The sequence below is a fragment of the Ctenopharyngodon idella genome, chromosome 1, assembly GCF_019924925.1.
Source record: "Ctenopharyngodon idella isolate HZGC_01 chromosome 1, HZGC01, whole genome shotgun sequence".
Taxonomy (NCBI): domain Eukaryota; kingdom Metazoa; phylum Chordata; class Actinopteri; order Cypriniformes; family Xenocyprididae; genus Ctenopharyngodon; species Ctenopharyngodon idella.
In genome coordinates this window covers 26,164,672-26,192,221 of record NC_067220.1, presented here as the reverse complement: position 1 = coordinate 26,192,221, position 27,550 = coordinate 26,164,672, and the positions used below count along the sequence as shown (strand labels likewise).

Genomic DNA, 27,550 nt, shown 5'->3' with positions numbered 1-27,550 from the left:
AAATAACTGAACAAATTACGAAAACAAATTTAGCAGACAAAAAAAAAAAAAACGTGCACGCCACTGTGTGTGTGTGTGTGTGTGTGTGTGTGTGTGTTTTATTTTATTTTTTATCTCTTTTTTTTTTCACAAATACAGCACACAAAGACTTTGAACTAGTTTCTTGTTGTCTAAGCAGTATTTTTGCCCTCAAGTTGTTCACGTTCTTCTGTATACCCAGTCTTAGCACTGTCTCAGTTTCTCAAAAGCACTTCTTCTCTGCTGGTGGCCTGGTGAAGTGCTTTATGGCATCATCCTGAGTCATCTTTATGTGCAAGGTAGGTACATTTTTGTATACCTCGTAGTTTTCATCTCACAGTCACACATAGCTTTTTATAGTTATATAGTCTACATTAAGAGGGCTCTAGCTGTTCTGTTATGAGTGACCATTATTCTTACGCATATCTAATACCAGTTTCTATACCCTGGCGTTAACATTCCTCATGTATCTAAGCAAAATGCAGCCAGCTACTGTAGCGGTTAAACACACAATTATAACTATGAGAATGAAACGTCAAATCAGAAGAACAATTTTGCCTGTTAGCATCAGACTGCGTTTGAATGAACTTAAGAAAGCGGCTTATTCCCGGGTTGTTAAAATAAACGCGAACGCCGTTTCCTTAATTACGCCGTAAAGTAGGGTTATTTAAACACACCTTTCTGACGTGGTTTATGGTCATATAGTTACTGTAGGCTACTAAACGCAGAAGCGGCACGGGTTATTTGAAGTGTGCGCACTACCCATGACACTGGGAGGATAACTAAAGTAACAGAAAGTTGTGGAAAGATCTGCTTACAAACAACGACGCATGCATACACGGGTAATGTGCTTACCACATTTTTTGAGTTGTCTAGCAGGAGTTTTCATTTTGTTCATGAAACATGAATGCCAAGAATGTCGCTGTTTTTAGAGCGAACTGCATAGCTTGAAGTTAATTCAAAACAAAATTATATTAATTTGTGTCTCCAAACCTGACCTAGGCTACTAAATACAGCTATAATTATAATTTTAAAAAATGCAAATTGTATATAAATCTAAATGTAGCCTAATAGACTAGGCTATAAAAGTTTTTGTAAATGTTGATCGATGCGTTTAAGTATACCTACAGACAAACATACAGCCTGGTAATTGTGTGATTACATAAGTTATGAAAACTTGAATGATTGCTAAAATCACTGCAGTGAGTAAAAATGTTTTAGCCTATGTCGACAATACAACTCGACGTGCAATACAATGAAATAGTTTACTTTCTGGACATCTCTAATTTTAACGTTATTCACGTTTTGACTTTGAAATTAGCAAATATTAGGCTTAGCCTACTTTGTCCCGGATCTAAAGGATGTCATAGTCTTGATATGCCTAACCATACAAATTTGTCTTTTATAAAATGGCCTAATCCTTTTCCACGTACATTTTTAAATTAGCCTACTGATCAAAATTATGCTGTATCACTCTCCTGCATGCTAGACACTTTTATAAACAGGACTGCAACCTTGCTGCCAGAATTAAGTGAAAGTAGGCTAGATTATTTTGCGCTATTTTCTTTTGATTGGAAAAAAAACTGAGCATAGGCTATAATTTTTTATAGGCTAACACTTTTTATAATACCGTTTTTTATAACAGGCCTGATTTTTGCGTATGAAAAACTTTTAAGGTGTAGCCTACAATGGGAAAAACTAAGTTAAACATGAGGTAACGAAACAATTTAATCTTCTTATCATACACACTTTAGCTTAACGGTAGGCCATTTGTTCAGTTTGCAACCTCTCTGGCTCTTAAATGAATCTTCTGTGGTAGCCTATATGAGTCCCTCAAGATGGATCTCGAAATCATGCGGTCACTTGGAAAAATGCTTTAAGGATGATAAGGTTTAGGGCAAACAAGGGAACCAACTCATTATCACAAAACAAAAATGTTGTGGATCATCCAGTTGACGACACATAGTCCACATATTATCAAGCGAAGGACATAACTTTTTAATGGGGTTAGCTGTAAATTAAGATTTTTGTGGACTATAGGCCGGTAAACATATGTTATGTAAAACAGATTTTTGAGGCCAGGGCTAAATAAAAAATTAAAATGTATAGGTAATTTTTTGTTCCACTGAGCTTATCGTTTCTGTGAAATGCGTTAGTCGGATTTCTTTGACCGTTTTAGTGAGGTCTCTGCAGAATTTAGCGTCTCGCACCTGAGCCTCGCTTTCATAAAACATAAATAAACCTTAATTTCAAGTCTGAAAAACATTAAAAAAAAATTTTTTTAAACACGTCTCTTAGCCTACATTCTGTTGCTGTGTGTGTCTGTGTTGCCTGCGCTCAGTTTGCTTAATGCTGCGTATTTTGTAATTAATCGTTCTGTATTAACATGATATATATATATATATATATATATATATATATATAGGTGTGTGTGGGGGTGGGGGGTGGGTGTTGGCCCCCCAGCTCTGGGCCCCCTAGTACTCAGTCCCACTTTCCCCCTACCCTGCTCTTGATAATTGCTCAGGGTTACTATAAAGTGGCAAGATGGGCAGCTGTATTAAAACCATGATTATTTTGTTCTTATGTCCTCCATTTTGTTCTTAAGGACACAAAAGTTTAAAGAGTTTTTTTTTTGTATGTGCCTCATTAGATTTACACATGCAGCTCTATGAATTCATGGAGAACACACCAACATTCAGCGACAGACATTTTCCTCCAGGATGCAGGTACATCTTCATATGATCTTAATTAAAAAATGCATTGTATGCTTTTCAACAGCGTAGGTATGGATCTTTGCAGTGACTGTTTTGGTGATTTAGGTGTGATATACTAACTGGTCTGCCAAACAAGCCGCTCCATTCTCAGCTTGGTTGTCTAGGTTGTTCCGGTAAAAACAGTTTACCTACTACATGTTAATTCAGCTATATGAATTCTAGCCTCTATTGCAGAGGGAGAGATCCAACCCACGGGAGTCCAGCTGTGTGTCCATGAAGAGTGACCAGTCTATGGGCAAGCCTATACAATTTAAGGGAAGACACACATCAGCTGATCTGAGGTACATTTCTGTCAAAATCACAGGATGGACGGACGGACAGACGGATGGATGGATGGACCGATGATAGATAGCTAGATACACTATATTGCCAAAAGTTGTGGGACACCTGCCATTATGTGCACATGAAATTTAATGACATCCCATTCTTAATCCATAGGGTTTAATATGGAGTTGGCCCACCCTTTGCAGCTATAACAGCCTCAACTCTTCTGGGAAGGCTTTCCACAAGGATTAGGAGTGTGTTTATGGGAATTTTTGACCATTCTTCTAGAAGCGCATTTGTGAGGTCAGGCAGTGATGTTGGCGAGAAGGTCTGGCTCACAGTCCCCGCTCTAATTCATCCCAAAGGTGTTCTATCGGGTTGAGGTCAGGACTCTGTGCAGGCCAGTCAAGTTCCTCCTCACTCATCCATGTCTTTATGGACCTTGCTTTGTGCACTGGTGCGCAGTCATGTTGGAACAGGAAGGGGCCATCCCCAAACTGTTCCCACAAAGTTGGGAGAATGAAATTGTCCAAAATGTTTTGGTATGCTGAAGCATTAAGAGTTCATTTCACTGGAACTAAGGAGCCAAGCCCAACCCCTGAAAAACAACCCCACACCATAATCCCCGCTCCACCAAACTTTACACTTGGCACAATGCAGTCAGGCAAGTACTGTTCTCCTGGCAACCACCAAACCCAGACTCGCCCATCGGATTGCCAGACAAAGAACACGTCTCCACTACTCTAGAGTCCAGTGGCGGCGTGCTTTACACCACTGCATCCGACGCTTTGCATTGCACTTGGTGATGTAAGGCTTGGATGCAGCTGCTCGGCCATGGAAACCCATTCCATGATCTCTACGCACTGTTCTTGAGCTAATCTTAAGGCCACACAAAGTTTGGAGGTCTGTAGCTATTGACTCTGCAGAAAGTTGGCGACTTCTGCGCACTGTGCCCCTCAGCATGTGCTGACCCCGCTCTGTGATTTTACGTGGCCTACCACTTCGTGGCTGAGTTGCTGTTGTTCCCAATTGCTTCCACTTTGTTATGATACCACTAACAGTTGACCGTGGAATGCTTAGTAGTGAGGAAATTTCACGAATGGACTTATTGCACAGGTGGCAACCTATCACGGTACCACGCTTGAATTCACTGAGCTCCTGAGAGCGACCCATTCTTTCACAAATGTTTGTAGAAGCAGTCTGCATTCCTAGGTGTTTGATTTTATACACCTGTGGCCATGGAAGTGATTGGAACACCTGAATTCAATGATTTGGAGGGGTGTCCCAATACTTTTGGCAATATAGTTTAGATAGATAGATTCCATATGAAAACTTTATCTACATGTGAAATATACTATATGAATTCTTGTCTCATTTTCTAATGTCTCTATGATATTGTTTATTGTAAGTCTATTGCACAGGGAGAGATCAAACCCACGGGAGTCCAGCTGTGTGTCCATGAAGAGTGACCAGTCTATGGGCAAGCCAATACAATTTAAGGGAAGTCACACATCAGCTGATCTGAGGTAAATTTTTTGTCAAAATCAACAGGACAGATGGATGGATAGATAGATAGATAGATAGATAGATAGATAGACTGATTGATAGATTGATAGATAGATTCCATATGTAAAGTTTATCTACATGTTAAATCCACTATATGAATTCTTGTCTCATTTTCTAATGTCTCTATGATATTGTTTGTTGTCAAGTCAAGTCACCTTTATTTATATAGCGCTTTTTACAATGTAGATTGTGTCAAAGCAGCTTTACATTGATAACTGGTACATTATTTGGCTGCACAGCAGCTCTTAAAAGAATAGTGTCAATGCAGGCAGATCAAAGCACTGTTGAATATCAAATGTCAAGTCAAATGTCAAGTGTCCCCAACTAAGCAAGCCAAAGGCGACAGCGGCAAGGAACCCAAACTCCATCAGGTGACATCAGGTGGCAGACAAGTGGCAAATAGTTGTTTAAATGGAGAAAAAAACCTTGGGAGAAACCAGGCTTAGTCAGGGGGCCAGTTCTCCTCTGGCCAACAGTGCTTTGTTACGATTCAGGTAGCTATCATAAGTCCGACAGGATCGCAACCTTCAAAGTATTTATTCCAGTTCCATCCAATTGAGGATTGTATTCATCACGGCTGTTGAGGAACTGTGTCGTGGCTGTCGTGTCGATGAGGCCCTCAGAGTGGATGATCTAGTTGACTCAATCTCTGCTGATACTTCAGGGCTGTGTTGTGGTCGTGTCAAGGCGCAGGTCCTTGGTCTCACCTGGATACGGCCTGGATACGGTTGACTACGGTGAACCTCGGGATAACCAGAAAGACTAATATTAGCATAGATGCCATTCTTCTTCTGATGTAATGAGTACATCAGGTGTTATAGGAAGTGTTCCCGGTTCCGGCTGACCTAATTTATGCAGCCTAATAATCCTTTAAAAGATTTGAAAATGTAAATTGGTAATGCTTTATGTGTATGCCAGGTTAAAGAAATGCGTTTTTAGTCTAGATTTAAACTGACAGAGTGTGTCTGCTTCCCGAACAATGCTAGGAAGATTGTTCCAGAGTTTAGGTGCCAAATAGGAGAAGGATCTACCGCCTGCGGTTGATTTTGATATTCTAGGTATTATCAGCTGGCCTGAATTCTGAGATCGCAATAGACGTGAAGGACTATAATGAATTAGGAGCTCGCTCAGGTACTGGGGAACTAAACCATTTAGTGCTTTGTAAGTAATTAGCAAGATTTTAAAATCTATACGATGTTTAACAGGAAGCCAATGCAGTGTTGACAGAACTGGGCTAATATGGTCATACTTCCTAGTTCTAGTAAGAACTCTAGCTGCTGCATTTTGTACGAGCTGTAGTTTATTTATCAGGCGAGCAGAACAACCACCCAGTAGAGCGTTACAGTAATCTAGCCTTGAGGTCATGAACGCATGAACTAACTGTTCTGCATTTTTCATTGAGATATATTTTTAAGATGGAAGAATGCGGTTTTACAGATGCTAGTAACATGGCCTTCAAATGAAAGATTGGTATCAAAGAGCACACCCAGGTTCCTAAGAGACGACGAAGACTTAACAAAGCAGCCATCAAGTGTTAGACAGTATTCTAGGTTATTACATGAAGAAGTTTTTGGTCCAAAAATTAGAATCTCTGTTTTTTCTGAATTTAGTAGTAGGAAATTACTGGTCATCCAATTTTTTATATCAGCTATGCATTCTGTTAATTTTGTGAATTGGTAAGTTTCGTCAGGGTGCGAAGAAATATAGAGCTGAGTATCATCAGCGTAACAGTGAAAACTAACGCCATGCTTCCTAATGATATCTCCCAAGGGTAGCATGTACAGAGTGAACAGCAACGGTCCTAGTACTGAGCCTTGCGGTACTCCATATTGAACTTGTGATCGATATGACATCTCTTCGTTTACTACTACAGACTGATAACAGTCAGATAAGTATGATTTGAACCATGACAATGCAATTCCACTAATGCCAACATAATTTTCGAGTCTATTTAAAAGAATATTGTGATCAATAGTGTCAAATGCAGCACTAAGATCCAGTAACACTAATAGAGAGATACAACCACGATCTGATGATAAGAGCAAATCATTAGTAACTCTAATGAGAGCAGTCTCAGTACTATGGTACGGTCTAAATCCTGACTGGAAATCCTCACAGATACTATTTCTTTCTAAAAAGGAACATAGTTGTGATGATACTACCTTTTCTAGTATTTTTGACAGAAAAGTGAGATTTGAGATCGGCCTGTAATTGACTAATTCTCTAGGATCAAGTTGTGGTTTTTTAATAAGAGGTTTAATAATAGCCAGCTTAAAAGTTTTCGGTACGTATCCTAGTGATAAAGATGAATTGACGATATTAAGAAGAGGATCTATAACCTCTGGAAGCATTTCTTTCAATAGCTTAGTCGGTATAGGGTCTAACATACATGTTGTTGATTTTGATGATTTAACAAGTTTAGACAATTCTTCCTCTCCTAAAGCAGTAAATGAATTGAATTTTTCCTCAGAGACACTACAATGCACTATCTGACGCGATACTGTAATAGACGGTTGCATGGTTATAATTTTTTCTCTAATATTATCAATCTTGCAAGTAAAGAAGTTCATAAAGTCATTACTGCTGTGCTCTTTGGAAACATCAGAAGTTGAAGCTTTATTTCTTGTTAATTTAGCCACTGTATCAAATAAATACCTAGGGTTGTGTTTATTTTCTTCTAAAAGTTTTGAAAAATAAGCAGATCTAGCAGATTTTAAGGCCTTTCTGTACTCAGTCATTCTCTCTCTCCACGAAATGCGAAATACTTCTAGTTTTGTTTTCTTCCAGCTGCGCTCCATTTTTCTGGCTGCTAACTTTAGGGCCCGAGTGTGCTCATTGTACCATGGCATTGGATTAATTTCCTTAATCTTTTTTAAAGTGCAAAGGAGCAACTGAGTCTAATGTGCTGGAAAAGACAGAGGCAATAGTTTCTGTTACAACATCGAGGTCTTCTAAGCTTTCTGGTATGCTAAGGCGATGAAACTGATCAGGAAGATTATTTATAAAAAGCGATCTTTAGTGGTAGAAGTGATGGTTCTACCATATTTATGGCATGGAGGCAGTTTAGCCGCCTTGACTAAATGTAGTATACACGAGACTAGATAATGATCTGAGATGTCGTCACTCTGCTGCAGAATTTCAACAGCATCAATATCGATTCCATGTGACAATATTAGATCTAAAGTATGAATACGACAATGAGTGGGTCCTGACACATGTTGTAAATCTATTGCACAGGGAGAAATCAAACCCACGGGAGTCCAGCTGTGTGTCCATGAAGAGTGACCAGTCTATGGGCAAGCCAATACAATTTAAGGGAAGACACACATCAGCTGATCTGAGGTACATTTCTGTCAAAATCAACATGACAGATGGATGGACGGATGGATAGATAGATTGACAGATTGATTGATTAATTGATTGATAGATTAATAGATAGATTCCACATGTAAAGTTTATCTACATGTGAAATCCACTATATGAATTCTTGTCTCATTTTCTAATGTTTCTATGATATTGTTTATTGTAAGTCTATTGCACAGGGAGAGATCAAACCCACGGGAGTCCAGCTGTGTGTCCATGAAGAGCGACCAGTCTATGGGCAAGCCAATACATTTTAAGGGAAGACACACATCAGCTGATCTGAGGTACATTTCTGTCAAAATCAACAGGACAGATGGACGGACGGACGGACAGATAGATAGATAGATAGATAGATATATGAAAAGTTTATATACATGTGAAATCCACTATATGAATTCTTGTCTCATTTTCTAATGTCTCTATGATATTGTTTATTGTAAGTCTATTGCACAGGGAGAGATCAAACCCACGGGAGTCCAGCTGTGTGTCCATGAAGAGCGACCAGTCTATGGGCAAGCCAATACAATTTAAGGGAAGTCACACATCAGCTGATCTGAGGTAAATTTTTTGTCACAATCAACAGGACGGACGGACGGACAGACGGACAGATAGATAGATAGATTGATAGATAGATTCCATATGTAAAGTTTATCTACATGTTAAATCCACTATATGAATTCTTGTCTCATTTTCTAATGTCTCTATGATATTGTTTATTGTAAGTCTATTGCACAGGGAGAGATCAAACCCACGGGAGTCCAGCTGTGTGTCCATGAAGAGCGACCAGTCTATGGGCAAGCCAACACAATTTAAGGGAAGACACACATCAGCTGATCTGAGGTACATTTCTGTCAAAATCAACATGACAGATGGATGGACGGACGGATAGATAGATTGATAGATTGATTGATTGATTGATTAATTGATTGATAGATTGATAGATAGATTCCACATGTAAAGTTTATCTATATGTTAAATCCACTATATGAATTCTTGTCTCATTTTCTAAGGTCTCTATGATATTGTTTATTGTAAATCTATTGCACAGGGAGAGATCAAACCCACGGGAGTCCAGCTGTGTGTCCATGAAGAGCGACCAGTCTATGGGCAAGCCAACACAATTTAAGGGAAGTCACACATCAGCTGATCTGAGGTACATTTCTGTCAAAATCAACAGGATGAACAGATAGACAGATAGATAGCTTTTTCAATTGTACTGCAAATAAAGATTTGTTTTACTGTAAGTTTACAGTAAAATGTATACAAATTACTGTAAACAAACAATATCATACTGTATTTCTACAGTGCATATGAACTATAACGGCACCCAGCATGCAATGTAGCACAAATAGGTTATGCTGTAGAGGGTTTTTTTATACTTGTTGGTTTTCTCTGTGCTGCTGAACTTATTTTTGGTTCACATTTAGCAGTTTGTCTGTATGTCTGTACAGATAGATAGATAGATAGATGGATAGATAGATTACCCTATATGTTACATTTACATGTTAAATCAACTAAATTAATTCTTGTCTATATTTCTAATGTCTCTATGATTTTGTACTTTATTCTAAGTCTATTGCACATGGAGAGATCAAACCCACCACAGTCCAGCTGTGTGTCCATGAAGATCAACCAGCCTATGGGCAAGCCAATACAATTTAAGGGAAGACAGACATCAACTCATCTGAGGTATGACATTTTTGTCTAAATCTACAAACAGTTTCTACAATTCTATTGTACAGTTCTACCATCTGGTATGGATACAGACTGGATCCAAATGACTGCAATAACCTAGACATAAGGGTGAGACAGAAACTAATATAAGTGTAGATGCCTTTCCTCTTTTGAAATTAACCTAATCATTGGAGTCAACCTAATTATTGGATCATAACAATCCCTTTTGAGTCAAAGAAATATGATATTGTGTTATGAAGTGGTCATACTAGACTTTGAGCATGCACAATTTCTTTAGACACTGCAATTTAAGTGGTATGATGTCACACTCTGTGGCATCTTTTTTAAAAACATAAATTCAACATATAACAAATAATAATAAATCCAAAATGTAAAACTATACAATCTACTCCACTTTCCTGCAATGCTGTAAACCTGCAACTTTAAAGTTTGTGTTCTTTTAATTCAGCCTAGAGGTCCAAAGCAGATTTAAATCAAACCTAATAAAGAAGTTTCAGTGTCTGTATGAAGGAACAGCAAAAGATGGAAGCCAAACACTCCTTAATGAGATCTACACAGAGCTCTACATCACAGAGAGTGAAAGTGGAGGGATCAATAATGAGCATGAGGTGAGGCAGATTGAGACACAATCCAGGAGAGCAGCAACAGATGACACACCAATCAAATGCAATGACATCTTTAGACCTTTACCTGGACAAGACAAACCCATCAAAACTGTGCTGACAAAGGGAGTCGCTGGCATTGGAAAAACAGTTTCTGTGCAGAAGTTCATTGTGGACTGGGCTGAAGGGAAAGCAAATCAGGATGTCCAGTTCATATTTCCACTTCCTTTTAGAGAACTCAACCTGATGAAGGACAAAAAACTTAGTCTTTTAGATCTTCTTCAGGTTTTGTTTACTGAAGCAAAAGTAATGCAAATATGTAGTGATGAATATAAAGTTTTCTTCATCTTTGATGGTCTGGATGAGTGTCGTCTGTCTCTGGATTTTCAGAGCAATGTGAGGTTGTGTGAAGTAAGTGAAACAGCCACGTTGGACGTGCTGGTGACAAACCTCATTAAGGGGAATCTGCTTCCCTCTGCTCTCATCTGGATCACCTCAAGACCAGCAGCAGCTGATCTCATCCCCTCTGAGTGTGTTGATCGGGTTACAGAGGTGCGAGGCTTCAATGATCCACAGAAGGAGGAATACTTCAGAAAGAGAATCAGTGATCAGAGTGTGGCCAATAGAATCATCACACACCTGAAGTCATCAAGGAGTCTCTATATCATGTGCCACATCCCAGTGTTCTGCTGGATCTCGGCCACTGTTCTCGAAGGAATGTTGTGGAAATCATGGAAAGGAAAGATCCCCAAGACTGTCACTCAGATGTACACATACTTCCTGATCCTTCAGAAAAACATTAAACATGAGAAGGACTATGAGAAGAAAGTGGAAGATGAAGACATGATTTTCAAACTAGGGAAACTAGCTTTCCAGCAGCTTGTGAAAGGCAACTTGATCTTCTATGAGGAAGACCTGAGAGAGTGTAGTATTAATGTGACAGAAGCATCAGTTTACTCAGGACTGTGCACTCAGATCTTCAGAGAGGAGTTTGGCTTGTATCTTGGGAAAGTCTTCTGCTTTGTTCATCTGAGCATTCAGGAACATCTCGCAGCTCTATATGCGCACATCTCCTTTACAGACTACACAGATGTGTTTGATCAAACCACAGAACAAAATATCTTATCTAAGGTTTTAAACTGGATGAAAAGTAATTCATTATCTGGGCTGCATCAAAAAGCGGTGGATGAGGCTTTACAGAGTAAGAATGGACACCTGGATCTTTTCCTGCGTTTCCTGCTGGGTCTCTCACTGGAGTCCAATCAGACACTCTTACAAGAACTACTGACACAGACAGCAAGCTGCCCCTACAACAAAGAGGAAACAGTTCAGTACATCAAACAAAAGATCAGAGAGAATCCCTCTCCAGAGAGATTCATCAATCTGTTCCACTGTCTGAATGAACTGGATGATGATTCACTGATGCAGGAGATCCAAGATTATCTGAGATCTGGAAAAATAAGTCAAGCCAAACTCACTTCTTCACAGTGGTCAGCTCTGGTTTTTGTGTTGCTTACATCGGAGCAGAGGTTGGAAGAGTTTGATCTAAAAAGGTTTATTGGAGGACAAAATACAGCAGATGAAGTTCTTGAGAAACTGCTGCCTGTGATTAAAGAATCCAGATCAGCTCAGTAAGTAAATCTGTAAACAGTCACTACACATTAAAACATTATAACATTTATGATTTTAGCATGTGCTTTCTTACCAAAGCAACAAAAGGGGTGAATTTTCATAAAATCACATTACTGGCAGTTACCAGCTGAGGAAGTTTTTAAGTGGTTTGTGTGGAAGCTGGGTGATAGAGGTCAATTGTCAGATATGATTAAGGATTGAATTTGAGAAGGATCAAAAATGGCAGCAAACAGCAACATTGTCTTTAACAGTGCCATTTTCTATATTTTGATACTGTATGATTTGGACTGTTTGTCCTCTAATGATGTTTATGACCCCTTTTACACCTGGCATTAACATTCGTGTTCCCTTTCAGTCGGTCACGTTCGACGTACGTCAGTAGTGACCGACGAATTGGGATATCGCTAGAGAGCCCTATCAGCTTCGAGTGAACTACAACAGGCCAATGAAGTTGGCGTGCGATATTTGCATAGTGTGCACCGCCCCCGCCAGGTGGTATAAATAGGGGAGCAGATGCAATCGCACTCTGTCTTTCATTTCGGAGCCAACCTGTGTGTTCCTGCTATTAGTCTGAGAGTGACTTCGCAAGCCTTTGAAGAGCTTTTGTTCTACAGTGCTGGCTTTATGACACCTTACAGCGAGGCCACGAGCTTTCCCAGAGTGAGCTTCTCGAGCTGTTATACAGCTCTCAACTGCTGTTTTCACAGCATTATTTGCCCCGTTGGTTTGCGATTTGGGCCGGTTCCTCTGTGTGTGTGACTCAGGGAGTGAAAAGTGTACCTGCAGTCACATCGCGGCTGTTCCCTGTGTGCTTCGGCACAAAGAACAAGAGCTTCTAAAAGAGCTTCACAGACAGACACTGCGTCTTTTTCAAGACGTCATGCTGTCTGTGCGTTTCTGGAGGCGGTCGTTTCCTATCCTCACTGACGGCCACAATCACTTTCTCTCATGTCTGCTTAACGTGCTGAGACTGTGTTTGTGGGTGGTTCATATTCTCTTGTAAAAAAAAAAAGAGCATGCCCACGTCGGCGCGTTGTTCGTCTTGCCTTTCTCGTAAGGGCTTGAGCGCTCAGCCCGCCGTGTGCCGTCGAGCTGCCGGCTGACAGTGCGCGTTGCCATGGCAACCCAGCGCGTTGTTCGGCGCTCTAGATGCGTGGTCGAGACTCGAGTGCCTCAAATGAGGTGGAGTCCCCTCACCTATTCCCCGATCTAGTTTCTCTTTCTGAATCAGAAAAGTACTACTTTTGGTGAATAAGCCAGGGTGACCAGAGGATCACAGTGGGGCAATACCTGCCGAGCCAATCTCCGTGGGCCCCCCACTCCTCCTAATGCATCGCAAACATGTTGTGACTGTGTTCGTGGGTGGTTTATGTTTGGTAAAAACATGGCCACGTCGGCGCTCAGCGCCGTGTGTCGTTCAGTTAGACGACCACGTTCACTCTCCCACATGGCTGGTAGCTTCTGGGTGGATTGCTGGTCCTTCTCATGGGGGACCTAGCATCTTAGCAGGGCTCCAGCAGAGGATCAGATGTCAACTGCTACATTGGAGAGAGGGTTGTTGGGCTCTGGACATGAAGATGAGGCTGAGCGTCCCACGGTTGTGATGTGCTCATGCTGAATCAGATTCAGAGTTAACGACCATGCTTTCCCGGGCCCCTGGGGGCGTGGTGCGACGCATACTCGCCTTGCCCCGCCCCCTGTCTTAGCCCGGACGTGCATGAAAAACTTGGCAGTTTGGAAGCCTTTTTTGGTGCCAAATATGGAACGCCAAAAGGGTCATAATCTGCATTAAAAGTTTTTTCTCTCTCACTACCCTCTGTGGTGGGGTGGCAGTGCTACGGGCACACCACCTCTGCCCTGCATGGGTCTTGGCCCCCGGCAAGTCTGTGGAAGGCCAAAGCACTCATTGCATATGGGTAGTTCTGAGTCGGGGTTGAGCTACGCATGATGCAAGTCATAGCGCAGGCCCCTGGCCAGACAATGTCCACCATGGTGGTCCGGAAACACCCCTGGCTAGCCTTGCAGAGGTGTGTCATCGTCTAAGTACGCTTTCTCGATGCTCTCATCTCACAAGCTGGCCTAAAATCCAGCCCACTCAGCCCGCAGCCAAGCCACTTGGCTAGCGACAAGTGGACCTGGAGAAACGGGTGACCTGGAGCTGAGGTAAACAGTTCTTCGGGAGACGATGCCCGCATCGCTCCCTCCCCGGAGGAGGGCCGGGTGGAGAATTTTGGTTTGTTCCACCGCTGGCTCTCCGGAGACCAGCAGTGCCCACGGAGTAGAACTGTTTTCTAACCCTCCAGGTCCCAAGAGGGCGCGGCTGGCAGTGTGCGAGGCCCCACCTCGCCACCCTCAGCCCCCTCTCACTTCGCCAGCAGGTCCCAGTGTGTTGGTCGAGGCCGCCTCCCATGTGCCGTCTCCCATTCACACTGCCACCTTGCAGAGTCTGACCACACTACGGGCCGCTATGCCGTCCGAGTCGGGTCCCAGCACTCTACCTCGCTGCCCCACGCCCGGTACGTCTGTGGTGCATTTGGTCCCGCTGGTTCGGTGTCTGGAAGCCTGGCTAGCGCTTTCCAGCCCGTCCCGCTGGCTCATTTGTACCATTAGACTCGGCTATGCGATTCAGTTCTCCCGGCGTCCCCCGGTGTTCAGGGGTGTCCATTACACTCGTGTGTCCCTGGACAATGCACCTGTTCTCTGGGCGGAGATTGCTGTCCTCCTGGCGAAGGATGCAGTCGAGCCGGTCCCTCCAGCCTATATGGAGTCAGGGTTCTCCAGCCCCTACTTCATTGTACCCAAGAAGGGCGGTGGGCTACGGCCAATCCTGGATCTGCGTGTCCTGAATCGGTACCTTCACAGGCTGCCGTTCAAGATGCTTACGCAGAAGTGCATTTTCAAATGCATCCGTCCCCAGGATTGGTTTGCAGCGATCAACCTGAAGGACGCGTACTTTCATGTCTCGATTCTGCCTCGTCACAGACTCCTTCTACGGTTTGCGTTCGAGGGTCGGGCATATCAGTACAAAGTCCTACCCTTCGGGCTGGCCCTGTCGCCCCGCGTCTTTTCGAAGGTTGCGGAGGCGGCCATTGTTCCGCTCAAGGAACAGGGCGTTCGCATCTCAACTACCTCGACGACTGGCTCATCCTGGCCAGCTCGCGGGAGCAGTTGTGCGAACACAGGGACATGGTGTTAGCTCACCTCAGTCTTCGGGTCAACTGGGACAAGAGCAAACTCTCCCCCGGGCAGAGGATCTCTTATCTCAGTAGGGAACTGGATTCGGTCGCCTGGACCGCGCGCCTCTCCGAGGAGCGCGTCCAGTCAGTGTTGACCTGCCTGAGTACGCTCAAGCGCAGGACGGCAGCCCCACTGAAACTCTTTCAGAGGCTCCTGGGGCATATGGCATCCGCAGCCGCAGTCACGCCGCTCGGATTGCTTCATATGAGGCCGCTTCAACACTGGCTCCGCGGCCGGGTCCCGAGATGGGCGTGGCAGCGCGGTACGTTCCGTGTCCCCGTGACACCGAACTGCCGTCGCACCCTCACCAAGTGGTCGGACCCTTCGTTCCTGCGGGCTGGAGTTCCCCTCAAACAAGTGTCCAGGCATGCTGTGGTCCACACAGATGCCTCTGCCACGGGGTGGGGGGCCACGTACAACGGGCATGCAGCATCGGGTCTGTGGACGGGGCCCCAACTGCATTGGCATATCAATTGCCTCGAGTTGCTAGCAGTACGTCTTGCACTGGGCCGCTTCCAGGAGCTGTTGACAGACAAGCACGTACTGGTCCGCTCGGACAGCACTGCGGCCGTTGCGTACATCAACCATCAGGGTGGTCTACGCTCCCGCCGTATGTCGCAACTCGCCCGCCATCTCTTGCTATGGAGTCAGAAGCATCTGAGGTAGCTTCGTGCCATTCACGTCCCAGGCGTGCTCAACCGTGCAGCCGACGAGCTCTCACGGCAGCCTCCTCTTCCGGGCGAATGGCGACTCCATCCCCAGGTGGTCCAGCTGATCTGGCAGCGCTTCGGCGAGGCACAGATAGATCTGTTCGCCTCCCCGGAGACTGCCCACTGCCAGTTGTTCTATTCCCTGACCGGCGGCACGTTCGGCACAGATGCCCTGGCAATCAGCTGGCCCCGGGGCCTACGCAAATATGCGTTTCCCCCAGTGAGCCTTCTCACACAGCTCCTGCGTCAGGGAGGACGAGGAGCAGGTCTTGTTAGTGGCTCCATACTGGCCCACTCGGACCTGGTTCTCGGACCTCACGCTCCTCGCGACAGCACCTCCCTGGCCCATTCCTCTGAGGAAGGACCTCCTGACTCAGAGACGGGGCACCCTCTGGCACCCGCGTCCCGACCTGTGGAAACTCCATGTGTGGTCCCTGGACGGGACGCGGAGGTTCTGAGTGATCTCCCGCAAGCGGTCGCAGACACTATCACTTCCGCTAGAGCTCCTTCTATGAGGAACCTCTATGCGCTGAAGTGGAACCTGTTCGTCGAATGGTGCTCCTCTCACCAAGAGGACCCCCGATCATGTTCAGTCAGAACCGTGCTTTCCTTCTGCAAGAGGGCCTGGAGCGAAGGCTGTCTCCCTCCACCCTCAAGGTGTATGTTGCCGCTATCGCCGCACATCACTATGCAGTTGATGGTAAATCGCTAGGGAAGCACGATCTGATCGTCAGGTTCTTGAGGGGGGCGAGGAGACTGAATCCTCCCTGGCCCCCCTCTGTACCCTCTTGGGATCTGACCCTGGTTCTTACATCTCTCCGGGGTCGTCCCTTCGAGCCTTTGCAATCAGCTGAGTTAAAAGTACTGTCCCTAGAGACCGTCCTCCTGGTTGCATTGGCCTCGCTCAAGAGGGTAGGGGACCTGCACGCATTTTCGGTTGACAAATCGTGCCTGGAATTCGGGCCCGGTGACTCTCACGTTATCCTGAGACCCCGGCCTGGATTTGTGTCCAAGGTTCCTACCACTCCCTTTCGAGATCAGGTAGTGAACCTGCAAGCGCTGCCTTCGGAGGAGGCTGACCCAGCCCTAGCTTTGCTCTGTCCCGTCCGCGCTCTGCGCCTGTACGTGGACAGAACGTGAAGCTTTAGGACCTCAGATCAGCTCTTTGTCTGTTACGGAGGCCAGCAGAAGGGAAAGGCTGTCTCCAAGCAGAGGATGGCCCACTGGATAGTGGACGCCATCGCCCTGGCGTATGAATCCCAGGGCATGCCTTGCCCGCTCGGGTTGAGAGCCCACTCCACCAGAGGAGTGGCCTCTTCCTGGGCGCTGGCGCACGGCGCCTCGCTGACAGATATCTGTAGAGCTGCGGGCTGGGTGACATCTAACACGTTCGCTAGATTCTATAGCCTTTCATGTAGAACCGGTATCTTCCCGTGTGCTCGCTTCCACCAGCCGGTAGACGCGAAGAGCCCGTTCTAGTGTCAGCTTGCAATGCCACTCCCGCCCCCTGGGCCGGATATGTGCATCCTTTTTACTCCAGTCGAGTGCCCCGCTTGGCGAACCCTGTCGAGTTCCTCCGCCTCCCCCTTCGGCTCGGACATTGCGGAGTGTCTGATGCCAGGCCAAACCTCCGTCTCCGACGTTGACGTTTGGCTGGGTTCCACATGTCGTGACCCCTCCACGTGAGTGGTCCCATGTGTGTATTTGTCCACGGTCAACTCCCCACAGTGAGCCCGTGTCTTTCCCTTAGCAGAGCCAGCTCTGCTGTCACCTGTCAGATGAGTCTCCCCCTACCCAGGTGGAGCCATCCCAGGGACTCCATATGCGTACTGCCCACGGCCAGTCCATATGTGTACTCTCCACGTAAATTCCTCCCCTACGGGTGGGTAGTGGTCTCCGCAGCGTCCCCTACGGGTTCGCTTCCCCAGTGTAGTCTAGTTTACTTAGTGGGTATATCGGAACAGCAGTAGACTCTCTCGGCGCTGGAAGGGGTTCATACTGTGGCGCTTTATTTGGGATCTCAATTCGTCGGTCACTACTGACGTACGTCGAACGTGACCGACTGAAAGGGAACGTCTCGGTTACGTATGTAACCCTCGTTCCCTGAAGGAGGGAACGGAGACGTACGTCCCGTCGCCACAGTTGCTGTACCCTCGCTGTAGTGCAGACTAGGTTGTCTCCTCAGCGAAAAACAGAGTGCGATTGCATCTGCTCCCCTGTTTATACCACCTGGCGGGGGCGGTGCGCACTATGCAAATATTGCACGCCAACTTCATTGGCCTGTTGTAGTTCACTCGAAGCTGATAGGGCTCTCTAGCGATATCCCAATTCGTCGGTCACTACTGACGTACGTCTCCGTTCCCTCCTTCATGGAACGAGGGTTACATATGTAACCGAGACGTTTTTTTTCCTGACTTTTTTTTCTAAGGAGAATTATTTTTCATCCGGGGCTTTTTGGGGGCCTTAACATGCTCAAAAACTCTTGAAAATTGGCACACACGCCGCAAAGGATGGGACCCGGGCGTAGCGGGGGCTCGACAGTGCCCCCTTGAATGGTGTCCGAAAACTTGGTCCGTATATCAAACATGCTTGCATGTATTTGTATGAAACTCGGTACACATAGACCTCATCGGGCCTAACAACTTTCATGCTCTAAGTTATACGCCAGCTCAACAGGAAGTCAGCTATTATGGGTTGTTTGAAAATCGCATGCTCTGGAATTTGATATACTCCTCCTAGGCGATTAATCCGATCACTACCAAACTCGGTCAGAATGAAGTCAAGACATTGAGGATGTAAAATTGTGAGCGGATTTTTGATATCTCAAACGGTTTGGCTGTGGCGAGGCAACAAATTTATGGTGAGAAAAGGGAAACAGGAAATATGTTATAACCTCTGCATACATTGATTGATTTTTTTGAAACTTCAGTTGTGTGTTTATTTTAGGAGGCTGATCACATGGATGTGACTATTGTGAGTCAAAGTTATAGCGCCACCAACTGGCAGCAGGAAGTGTGTTACTTTCAAAATGCTTTAAGATCACCCTCTAATTTTTTTACCCAATTTGCTTCAAACTTCATTAGAATAATGTCAAGACATAACAAATGTAGACCTGTAAAAAGATTTTTGATATTTTTCAAACACTGTTGCCATAGCAACAGATCAAACTTCAATATTTGTTTTGGATTGGGTTTGAGACACTTAGCATGCTTCAAATTGCATGAAACTTGATTCATATGTCAGGACTGACATCCAGTAGACATGGGCAAAGCCTCAGAAACAGGCAGGAAGGAGGGCCTCTTTAGCGCCACCTTTTGAAAAAAGTGAGGGGTTTAACCTACAGTCACCAAACTTGGTACACATATTGCTCTCATTAAGCTGGACAACTTTCTAATTTACAGTCATTAGCTCTGACCAACAGGAAGTCCGATATTTTGGTTTGAATGAGGATTTTTTCACCCTCTCTCTCTCTCTCCCTCTCTCTGTGTTACAGAGAGAGTGATGGTTACATGTTTCTGTGATGGGTAGGTTTAGGAGTAGGGGTTGGGTTAGGTGATAGAAAATATCATTGACCTGATGTAAAATCAATGGAAGTCTATGCAATGTCCTCACTAAGATAACAATACAAACCTGTGTGAGTGTGCATGTGTGTGTGTGTGTGTGTGTGTGTGTGTGTGTGTGTGTGTGTGTGTGTTTACCCATTTTTTGATGAACTTATAGAAATATTGAACTGCAAATGATAACTTCACACTCATTTGAAATTGAACCATGACATTATATCACTATTTGGACAGGACTACTTTTCAAATGTCATTTGAGTTACAATTATTATTACCAACACCTGTGATTTCATGTTCTGATTCATACAAGACTTAAATCTTTGTTTTGTTTTGTTTTGTTTTGTTTTTACAGAGGAGAGTGTGTGTTATCTAGACATGGGTGTTATAGAAAGTCATGTGCTGTGTTTGCATCATGTACAACGCATGTCTTTAAATTAACTATTTATTGATATAATTCAAATTTATTAAAAATACCTATTTTAGTAAATTTCACTTGATTTTATAAAAGTGGCTGTTTAAAATAAACTCGCATAAGTGAGCAGAAAAATGTAGACATGTACCTTATTATTACCTGAGACTGATATTAAAATCGTCTTTGCAGGTTCTGTGATTTGGCTCTATTTATTTTATTTTATTTTTTTCATCGTATACCACACATATTGAAATTAAATGAAAGCATGCTTTTGGAGCATAAGACTGGTGCACAAACGATAGTTCAGGGAGGTCAAAAAACACATGAAGAGAAGTGTTAGAATAATACAACATCAGCAATCACAGACATTCGCATTAGACTGGATTAGATTTCTCAGAGCACTGTGGAGTTTGAGCAAATAACAGTATATAATTTGCTCTGGAATTTTTATAGAGGTTGTCTGAGAAAAACACAGACATGGCAGATTAGGATGATATTCTGCACTTATTTGGAATTGACCTATGACATTCTATGACATGAAATTCAAATTTAAATGATCTCATGGATGTGGCTGTTGTGGTTTGTGATCATATGGGCACCAGCTGCTGCAGTAAATGTGGTGTATTCAAATAACTTCGACAGAGTCCTTTTATGTTTACCCGTTTTAAATGCCTATTGCATGCTGTGCACAGTTGCTCTGAAGCCACCGGGTTGGCGGTGCCACTGGGCTTGGGCCCGCCATCACTGCTTGCAGCTATATATATATATATATATATATATATTTTTTTTTTTTTTTTTTTTTTAATTGGATGACTACAAGTGGTCAGTGGTATATTACTCTTTCCCCGCCACTGACTGAATTTTCTGGCTACTCTCTAAAAAAAAGCTGGGTTAAAAACAACCCAACTTGAGTTGTTTTTAACCCAGCATTTTTTAGAGTGTAAGCTTTGGGGGTGTTGAAGAATCAAAGTCATACATTTGGGATGGCATAAGGGTGAGTAAATTAATTTTTAGGTGGAGTATCCTATTAAGATCTGGTGTAAACTAGGTCTAAGAATATATTTTACTGTATGTATGAATTACATTTGCATTTAGCAAAGTTTTCACATGATTTTCTTCAGCTGGTGTCAGTTCATCACTCACATTCATTTATACAGGTTGTGTAGGTGTGGTGTCACAGACAAAGGTTGTGCTTCTCTGGCTTCAGCTCTGACATCAAACCCCTCGCACCTGAAAGAACTGAATCTGTCTGAAAATAAACTACAAGATGCAGGAGTAAAGCTGCTCTCAGATGCACTGAAAAATCCTCACTGTAACTTAGAATCACTTTGGTAAGTTTGTTTAAAAAATCATCCTCATTCCCCACCTACTGGAATTAATGAATGATATGCAATAAAATTAATTTGAAAAACGAAAATTTAAAAAGTCTAAAAATTGTCCTGTCAGATAACTAAATATAAGGCTGTTTTAATCTTTATTAGGTCCTTTTCAATGTGTCTGACATTATTTTATATACTTTACATTATTATACATTATTTTACATCTTTATAATAGTATAAACATGATTGAATAATGCATAAAAATAATTTGACGTAAAAGAAATCAGACATTTATTATGCTGATATTAAAGTTAACTATGGAAGCTTGTTTCCGTCACTGAATAAAAAAAAAAATAAAAAAGGTAATTGCGACTTTTTATCTCACAATTCTGACTTCTTTTCTCACAATTGCGAGTTTACATCTCACAATTCTGACTTTTTTTTCTCAGAATTTCGTGATATAAACTTGCAATTGTGTGTTGTAAAGTGCGCAGAATTGTGAGTTTATATCACTTTTTTCTCGCAATTGCGAGTTTACATGTTGCAACTCTGACTTTTTTCTCAGAATCACGTGATATAAACTTGCAATTGCACGTGATATAAACTTTTTTCCCTCAGAATTGGACTTTATAACTCACAATTGTGAGTTTATATCTCACAATTCTGAGAAAAGTAGTCAGAATTGTGAGATATAAACTCGCAATTGCGAGGAAAAAAAGTCAGAATTACGAATTTAAATCTCGCAATTCTGACTTTATTTCTCGCAATTGTGAGTTTATATTCCGCAAATGTGAGTTTATAATGCACAATTGTTTTTATAACTTGCAATTCTGACTTTATTTCTCGCAATTGTGTTTATATCTTGCAATTCTGACATAATAACTCCCAATTGCGAGATTATATCTCACAATTCTGAGAAAAAAAGTCAGAATTGTGAGATACAAAGTTGCAATTACCTTTTTTATTTTTTATTTAGTGGTGGAAACAAGCTTCCACAGTTAACACTATCAAGTATAGGTGCTGAAAAATGAGAGACCACTTAATCCAGTTAGGTCCAGTTTATGGTGCAATTCTGGACCTTAGACTGGACCTGTTGATTGTGCAGTGGATTAAGTCTTTTTTTATTACTTTTATTGTGAAGTTCCTGCTTATCTGAGCTGTACATCCTGAGCTGAGAGAGTGAAGAGAATCATTGTTTTCTACAGGTTGAATGATTGTGGTGTCACAGCAGAAGGTTGTGCTGCTTTCGCTTCAGCTCTGAGTTCAAATCCTTCATACCTGAATTTTCTGGATCTGACTGGAAATAAGCTAAAAGATATAGGAATGAATCTGATCTCTGCTGTACTGGAGAATCCTCAATGTAACCTGAAAACACTGCGGTAAGATTATATAAATGTGTCAAAATCCTCATCCTCATTTTGATTTTAAAATACCTGCTTATCTGAGCTGTGTATCCTGAACTGAGAGAGTGAAGAGTGTCATTGTTTTCTACAGGTTGATTGATTGTGGTATTACAGATAAGGGTTGTGCTGTTCTGGCTTCATCTCTGAGATCAAACCCCTCCAACCTGAAAGAACTAAATCTGTCTGGAAATAAACTAAAAGCATCGGGAGTGAATCTGCTCTCTAATGGACTAGAGGATCCTCACTGTAATCTTGAGATACTGTGGTAAATCTTGTCTCTCAGAATCACACACACTGTTAAACACTAAGAAATATTCACAAAGAATTAATAGTTAATAGCAGAGCTTCACATCACTTGGCCAAAACATAAAGATGTCCTTACCTTGACAAAATGATCTTGCATCCACAACATATTATCATGCTCCCACAAATGAATATCTCATGGCCATGATATCTTATTACATTCCCACAAGTTAATATGTCCTGGCCACGACAAAACTAAGTGAACTAAACACATCCCCTCCCGGTCACCATATATTTGATTAAAGGGTGACAATGTAAATTTTCCTAGGCTGGACATCACTTTTGGCCACTACTTTCTCTCTCTCTCTCTCTCTCTCTCTATATATATATATATGTACAGAGAGTTTTGTTAATTAAATACAGCAGATAAATAATAAATGGACATGAAACATTGATTCAATGTAAATTATATTATTAAATTTAAAAAATAGCTTAGCTATGTAGGACATTTGTAGCCTGTGTCAACGGTCAATTAAATACATTTATATACAAGTAATTATCAACATGTATATATTTCATATCTTACTGACATTTTAAGTACATGTTTTTCAGTACGTTTTCATGTCATATAGATGTGTTGAGAATTTTTGGAGTACTTGCATACAATAAAATTAAAAATTCTAACATTTATTATGAAATTAACTCAAGCGTGTAGAACTGGGTCTGCATCATACACTGGACCTGTTAATATTTCCTTATAGTTAGTTTTTCTTTTTAATTGTGAAGTTCATGCTTATATGAGCTGTACATCCTGTACTGAGAGACTGAAGAGTGTCATTGTTCTCTACAGGTTGATTGATTGTGGTGTCACATATAAAGGTTGTACTGCTCTGGCTTCAGCTTTGAGATCAAACCTCTCACACCTGAGACATCTCAATCTGTCTAGAAATAAACTAGAAGACAGAGGAGTGGAAATGCTTTCTGCTGGACTGAAGAAACCTAAATGTGAACTAGAAACATTGTGGTAAGGTTGCAGTTTTCCTCTTATGGTCCTTTCGTTTTGAACTCCCAAAACAAACACAAACAAACTTCGTTTTGACCTGATTTTGTTAGAAATGACATCACATCACTTTGTTCTTCAATTGTGTATTGAAGTATATCGGGGCCTTTAATCTTTATTAGATTCTGACATAAGTGTCTGACATAATTTTAGTGTTGATACTTTGCAAGTATAGACTGTTTTCATATCAATCAGACGTGATTAGGAAATTAAGTTAAGGTTAAGTTTTCTTACTTTTTTTTATGATATTAACTCCCTCAAGCAGTCATGTAGAACCAGGGGCCTGTTCTTCGTACATGGATTACTCTGTTATGATTTGACATGATCCAGGATTGTTTGGTTCTTCGAAGCTCATCCCGGAGTTACTGTCATAGCAACAGATCCGTAAGCTCAAACCTGCATGGGAGCAGCTTGTTTAATTTAAACATGATTAGATTGCTTTTTAAGTGGAAGTGATATTTAAAGTCTGTCCCAGCCACTGCTACTTGCTTACAAGAGTACCCTATTAAACCATTTATGAGAGATTTATTTGTGAGGGAATAATTGCCTAATCATTTTATTGGAGTCTTTCACAAATGATGTACAGTTTCCTTATAAAGGTCCAGAAATGTTTTCATCAGGTGTGTGATGTTCTTTTTTAATATGATGTCATTATGTTGCTGTTTTGCCGTCAGCCAATCGCTGCATTGCTGATCATGGTTGTGAGTATCAATATATCTGCCCTTTCCAAGAATGTGCAGTAATCTCGGACAACTTAAGATATTTTAATCAAATCCGCAAATTAGCCAGAGATCAGTTATCATGATTAGAAAATCTGGCATCTGTATCTCAGATGTATTAAGCGAGGTGCGAAGAATGGACCCCAGGTCTGCACATTAGACTAGACCTAGTAATCACGACATGGATTAAGACTCTCTTTTTGATTGTGAATATTCTGAGCTGTGTCATTGGTTTCTACAGGTTGGTGGATTGTAGTGTCACACATAAAGGTTGTTCTGCTCTGGCTTCAGCTCTGAGATCAAACCCCTTGCACCTAAGCAAACTGGATCTGACTGGAAATTTTCTAGGAATGTCAGACGTAAATCTGCTTTTTGCTCTGAAGAATGATTCGCATTATAATCTGAAGACACTTCTGTGAGTAGTGATGATTAAAAATGTTCAAATTAATATTCTATTAATCAGAATTTTTTGACGTTGTCATAGTTTTAAAAGGGGTAGTTTACCCAAAATTGACAGATTTCATTTAGGCTTTTATTTGCTTCTTTTTTTTTTTCAATAAATTAAACATGTATTTAAATTTTTTTTTTCTTCAGAATAATAGAATAGTCATTCCCAAGTGTTTCCACCTAAAATTATGTATTTTAAGAAAATTTTGCATCTGTTCTTTTTAAAAAAGATAAAGGTAAATGTATATCACCTCTTTCATTATAAATTAAAACATTACACATAAGAGAACAGTCATACTTAATTATAGGTAAGGGTCAAAATAGGGGTTATTTCATATTATATAACATATTTCAAAATAGGGGTTATTTCAAATTATTTCACGATATGAGAAATTTTATTTCATGATAACGATATATATCACGTTATAGTTATTTTGTGTTATTTTATCTAATTTCTGTTATTAAAAATAAGAAAAAGGAAGCAAATTAAAAACAATAAGACAAATACAATATAACAGTTAACCAATTTAAGTTTTTTAAAGAATTAAACAAATTAAGTTTTTCAGGTACAATGTTTATTTAAATTGTAGTTAGAATTAGAACAGAAATGTAATAATCAAATGTAAAAATAAAATATTGCATAGTCTTTACTTCATGAACTAAATATAAATTTATTCTTATTAAAGCTAAAAAAGTTATTCAATCAAGAGCAGTAAGTTATTTTCTCTTTTGTTTGATTCTCATTAATGACACAGAGCAACAGCATTAGGCTGCTGTCACTTTAAGACCAAACGCACAGATCAATTATACTGATATACATCCGGATTATATATCCGGATGATATACATCCGGTATATAATTATATTGATATACATGATATACATACATTATACTGATATACATACAACTGTTTACTTTCACTTGAGACATAACCGTGGAACTGTGTTTACATGAATTACTCCACACGATGGGCATTTTTACATAATTGCACGTGTATTCGACCATTCGAGTGCAATAAGATGCGAGAGAGAACTAAATTTGCGATCGCATTCTGAGAGATGCGACTTTCTGTGTCTGTTCAGCTTACGCTGTGTGTCAGCGCGTGTACCACATTGAGTTCCTTTTCACTGCTTATTGTGCTTAATAACACTTTTTAACATAAAGCACGTCCCAAACTCGTGATTGCCTTCTGAGAGTGGCACTGTGCCAGTCAGCATGAGCACTGCACTAAGCTCCTTTTCAGGATATATTGCGCTTATAACACTTTTTAACATCAAGCACGTCCCGCTCTTTATATTCTCATTCATGCATTTCATCACTCTGAAGTGTCAATAGTGCTATATATTTACATACCGCGATATACACAATATAGCAATTTTATACCACAGTAACGATATATATCATCATACCGCCCAGCCCTAGGTCAAAAGTTACATCCTAAATGCTTAAAAAGGGCACAGCTGGCACCATGCATCACAGGGTTATATTATTATCTCTTGCTAATAGAGCTAATAGTTTGTTTTGAAGTTCTTCTAAAGTGGATAATTCTCTCAAGCATTTGATTGTCTGTGTTTTACAGATTTTAGATGTTGTCTGACCTACTCTGGATCAGCTGAATGTGAATAAAGAGCCACTACAGAAACATCACATTCAACAGAATCAACACAGACAATTACATAGTGATCATAACACATGGATGTGTTTGTGTAACTTTCTATAATGATCCAATCCTTGATCCATAGTTAAACAAGGAAAACCTTTGATTCTTTGTCAGAAACGACATTTGTACCGGTACCCAATTTCACATAATATGATCTTCTGTTCAATCAATACATTTCAGCTGTAAGCTCAGGTACAGGCCACAGATCTGAGAGAAACCATAACTCAGAGGAGCACTTGACAGTGTTAAGTCAATGAAAATCAAAGAACAAATACAAATGTATCACATTTAATTGTGCACTGTGTTACCGCCCTTATCATATCGCATTGTTGCACATTGGGATTCAGAAGAACTTTTTTTTTTACTTTGTAGTTCAATTTAGGTATCATAGAACTGTTGCCGTTTATTTATTTTGACAACTAATTGAATGTCAGTCATTCAATGTTTAATTTTTCAGTTGCAAAACTGTTGAGAACCATGAGCTGACCACAGCGAGTTGAAGCTGTAGGGTGAGCTGCCTTATTATTAATATGCCAGGAGGTGAGGAATAAAACAAAAATTGTCAAATTGATTCAGTAGCCTATTTCTTGACCTACATCACCACTACTTCAATTACAATCAATTCAAGTACAATTAATTTAAAATACTGTTGTGTTGATTGCACTAAATCAGTCCAGTACTTTATAGTCAAACTAATTTTTTTTAATGTATGAATAATGAACATTTCTATTTCACCCCTGTGAAAATGTCGCTTCTGATGATTGTTCACATGAATCGCTGTGTATGCAGTATAACCTGTAAAAAAAAAATTTTGTGTGTATTTTTACATATATATATATTTTTAAATAAATTGTGATGCCATTTCA

General features: G+C 41.5%; 1 protein-coding gene across 50 annotated transcripts; it reads left to right on the top strand.

Moving 5' to 3' along the window:
* The first annotated feature begins 246 nt into the window (after window positions 1–246).
* Window positions 247–27,550, top strand: LOC127517583 (NACHT, LRR and PYD domains-containing protein 12-like). Of its 50 annotated transcripts, none has more exons than XM_051903433.1 (17): window positions 247–317; window positions 2,669–2,744; window positions 2,967–3,073; window positions 4,466–4,582; window positions 7,860–7,964; window positions 8,153–8,269; window positions 8,427–8,543; window positions 8,709–8,825; window positions 9,034–9,138; window positions 9,558–9,674; window positions 10,129–11,913; window positions 20,991–21,164; window positions 22,358–22,531; window positions 22,647–22,820; window positions 23,649–23,822; window positions 24,819–24,992; window positions 26,604–27,550. In XM_051903433.1, exons 2-17 carry the CDS (start codon window positions 2,739–2,741, stop codon window positions 26,608–26,610), a joined length of 3,570 nt encoding a protein of 1,189 aa, XP_051759393.1. In that variant the 5' UTR covers window positions 247–317; window positions 2,669–2,738; the 3' UTR covers window positions 26,611–27,550. The 50 variants fall into 50 exon arrangements, with proteins under 50 accessions (XP_051759393.1, XP_051759401.1, XP_051759441.1 ...); XM_051903441.1 differs by lacking the exon at window positions 247–317 and adding an exon at window positions 737–860 and having other exon boundaries at window positions 4,478–4,582; XM_051903481.1 differs by lacking the exon at window positions 247–317 and adding an exon at window positions 737–860 and having other exon boundaries at window positions 8,165–8,269; window positions 8,439–8,543.

Coding starts and splice junctions, on each gene's coding strand:
- LOC127517583 (XM_051903433.1), top strand. Junction 3,074..4,465: donor CACACATCAGCTGATCTGAG/GTACATTTCTGT, acceptor GTTTATTGTAAG/TCTATTGCACAGGGAGAGAT. Junction 11,914..20,990: donor AAAGAATCCAGATCAGCTCA/GTAAGTAAATCT, acceptor TCATTTATACAG/GTTGTGTAGGTGTGGTGTCA.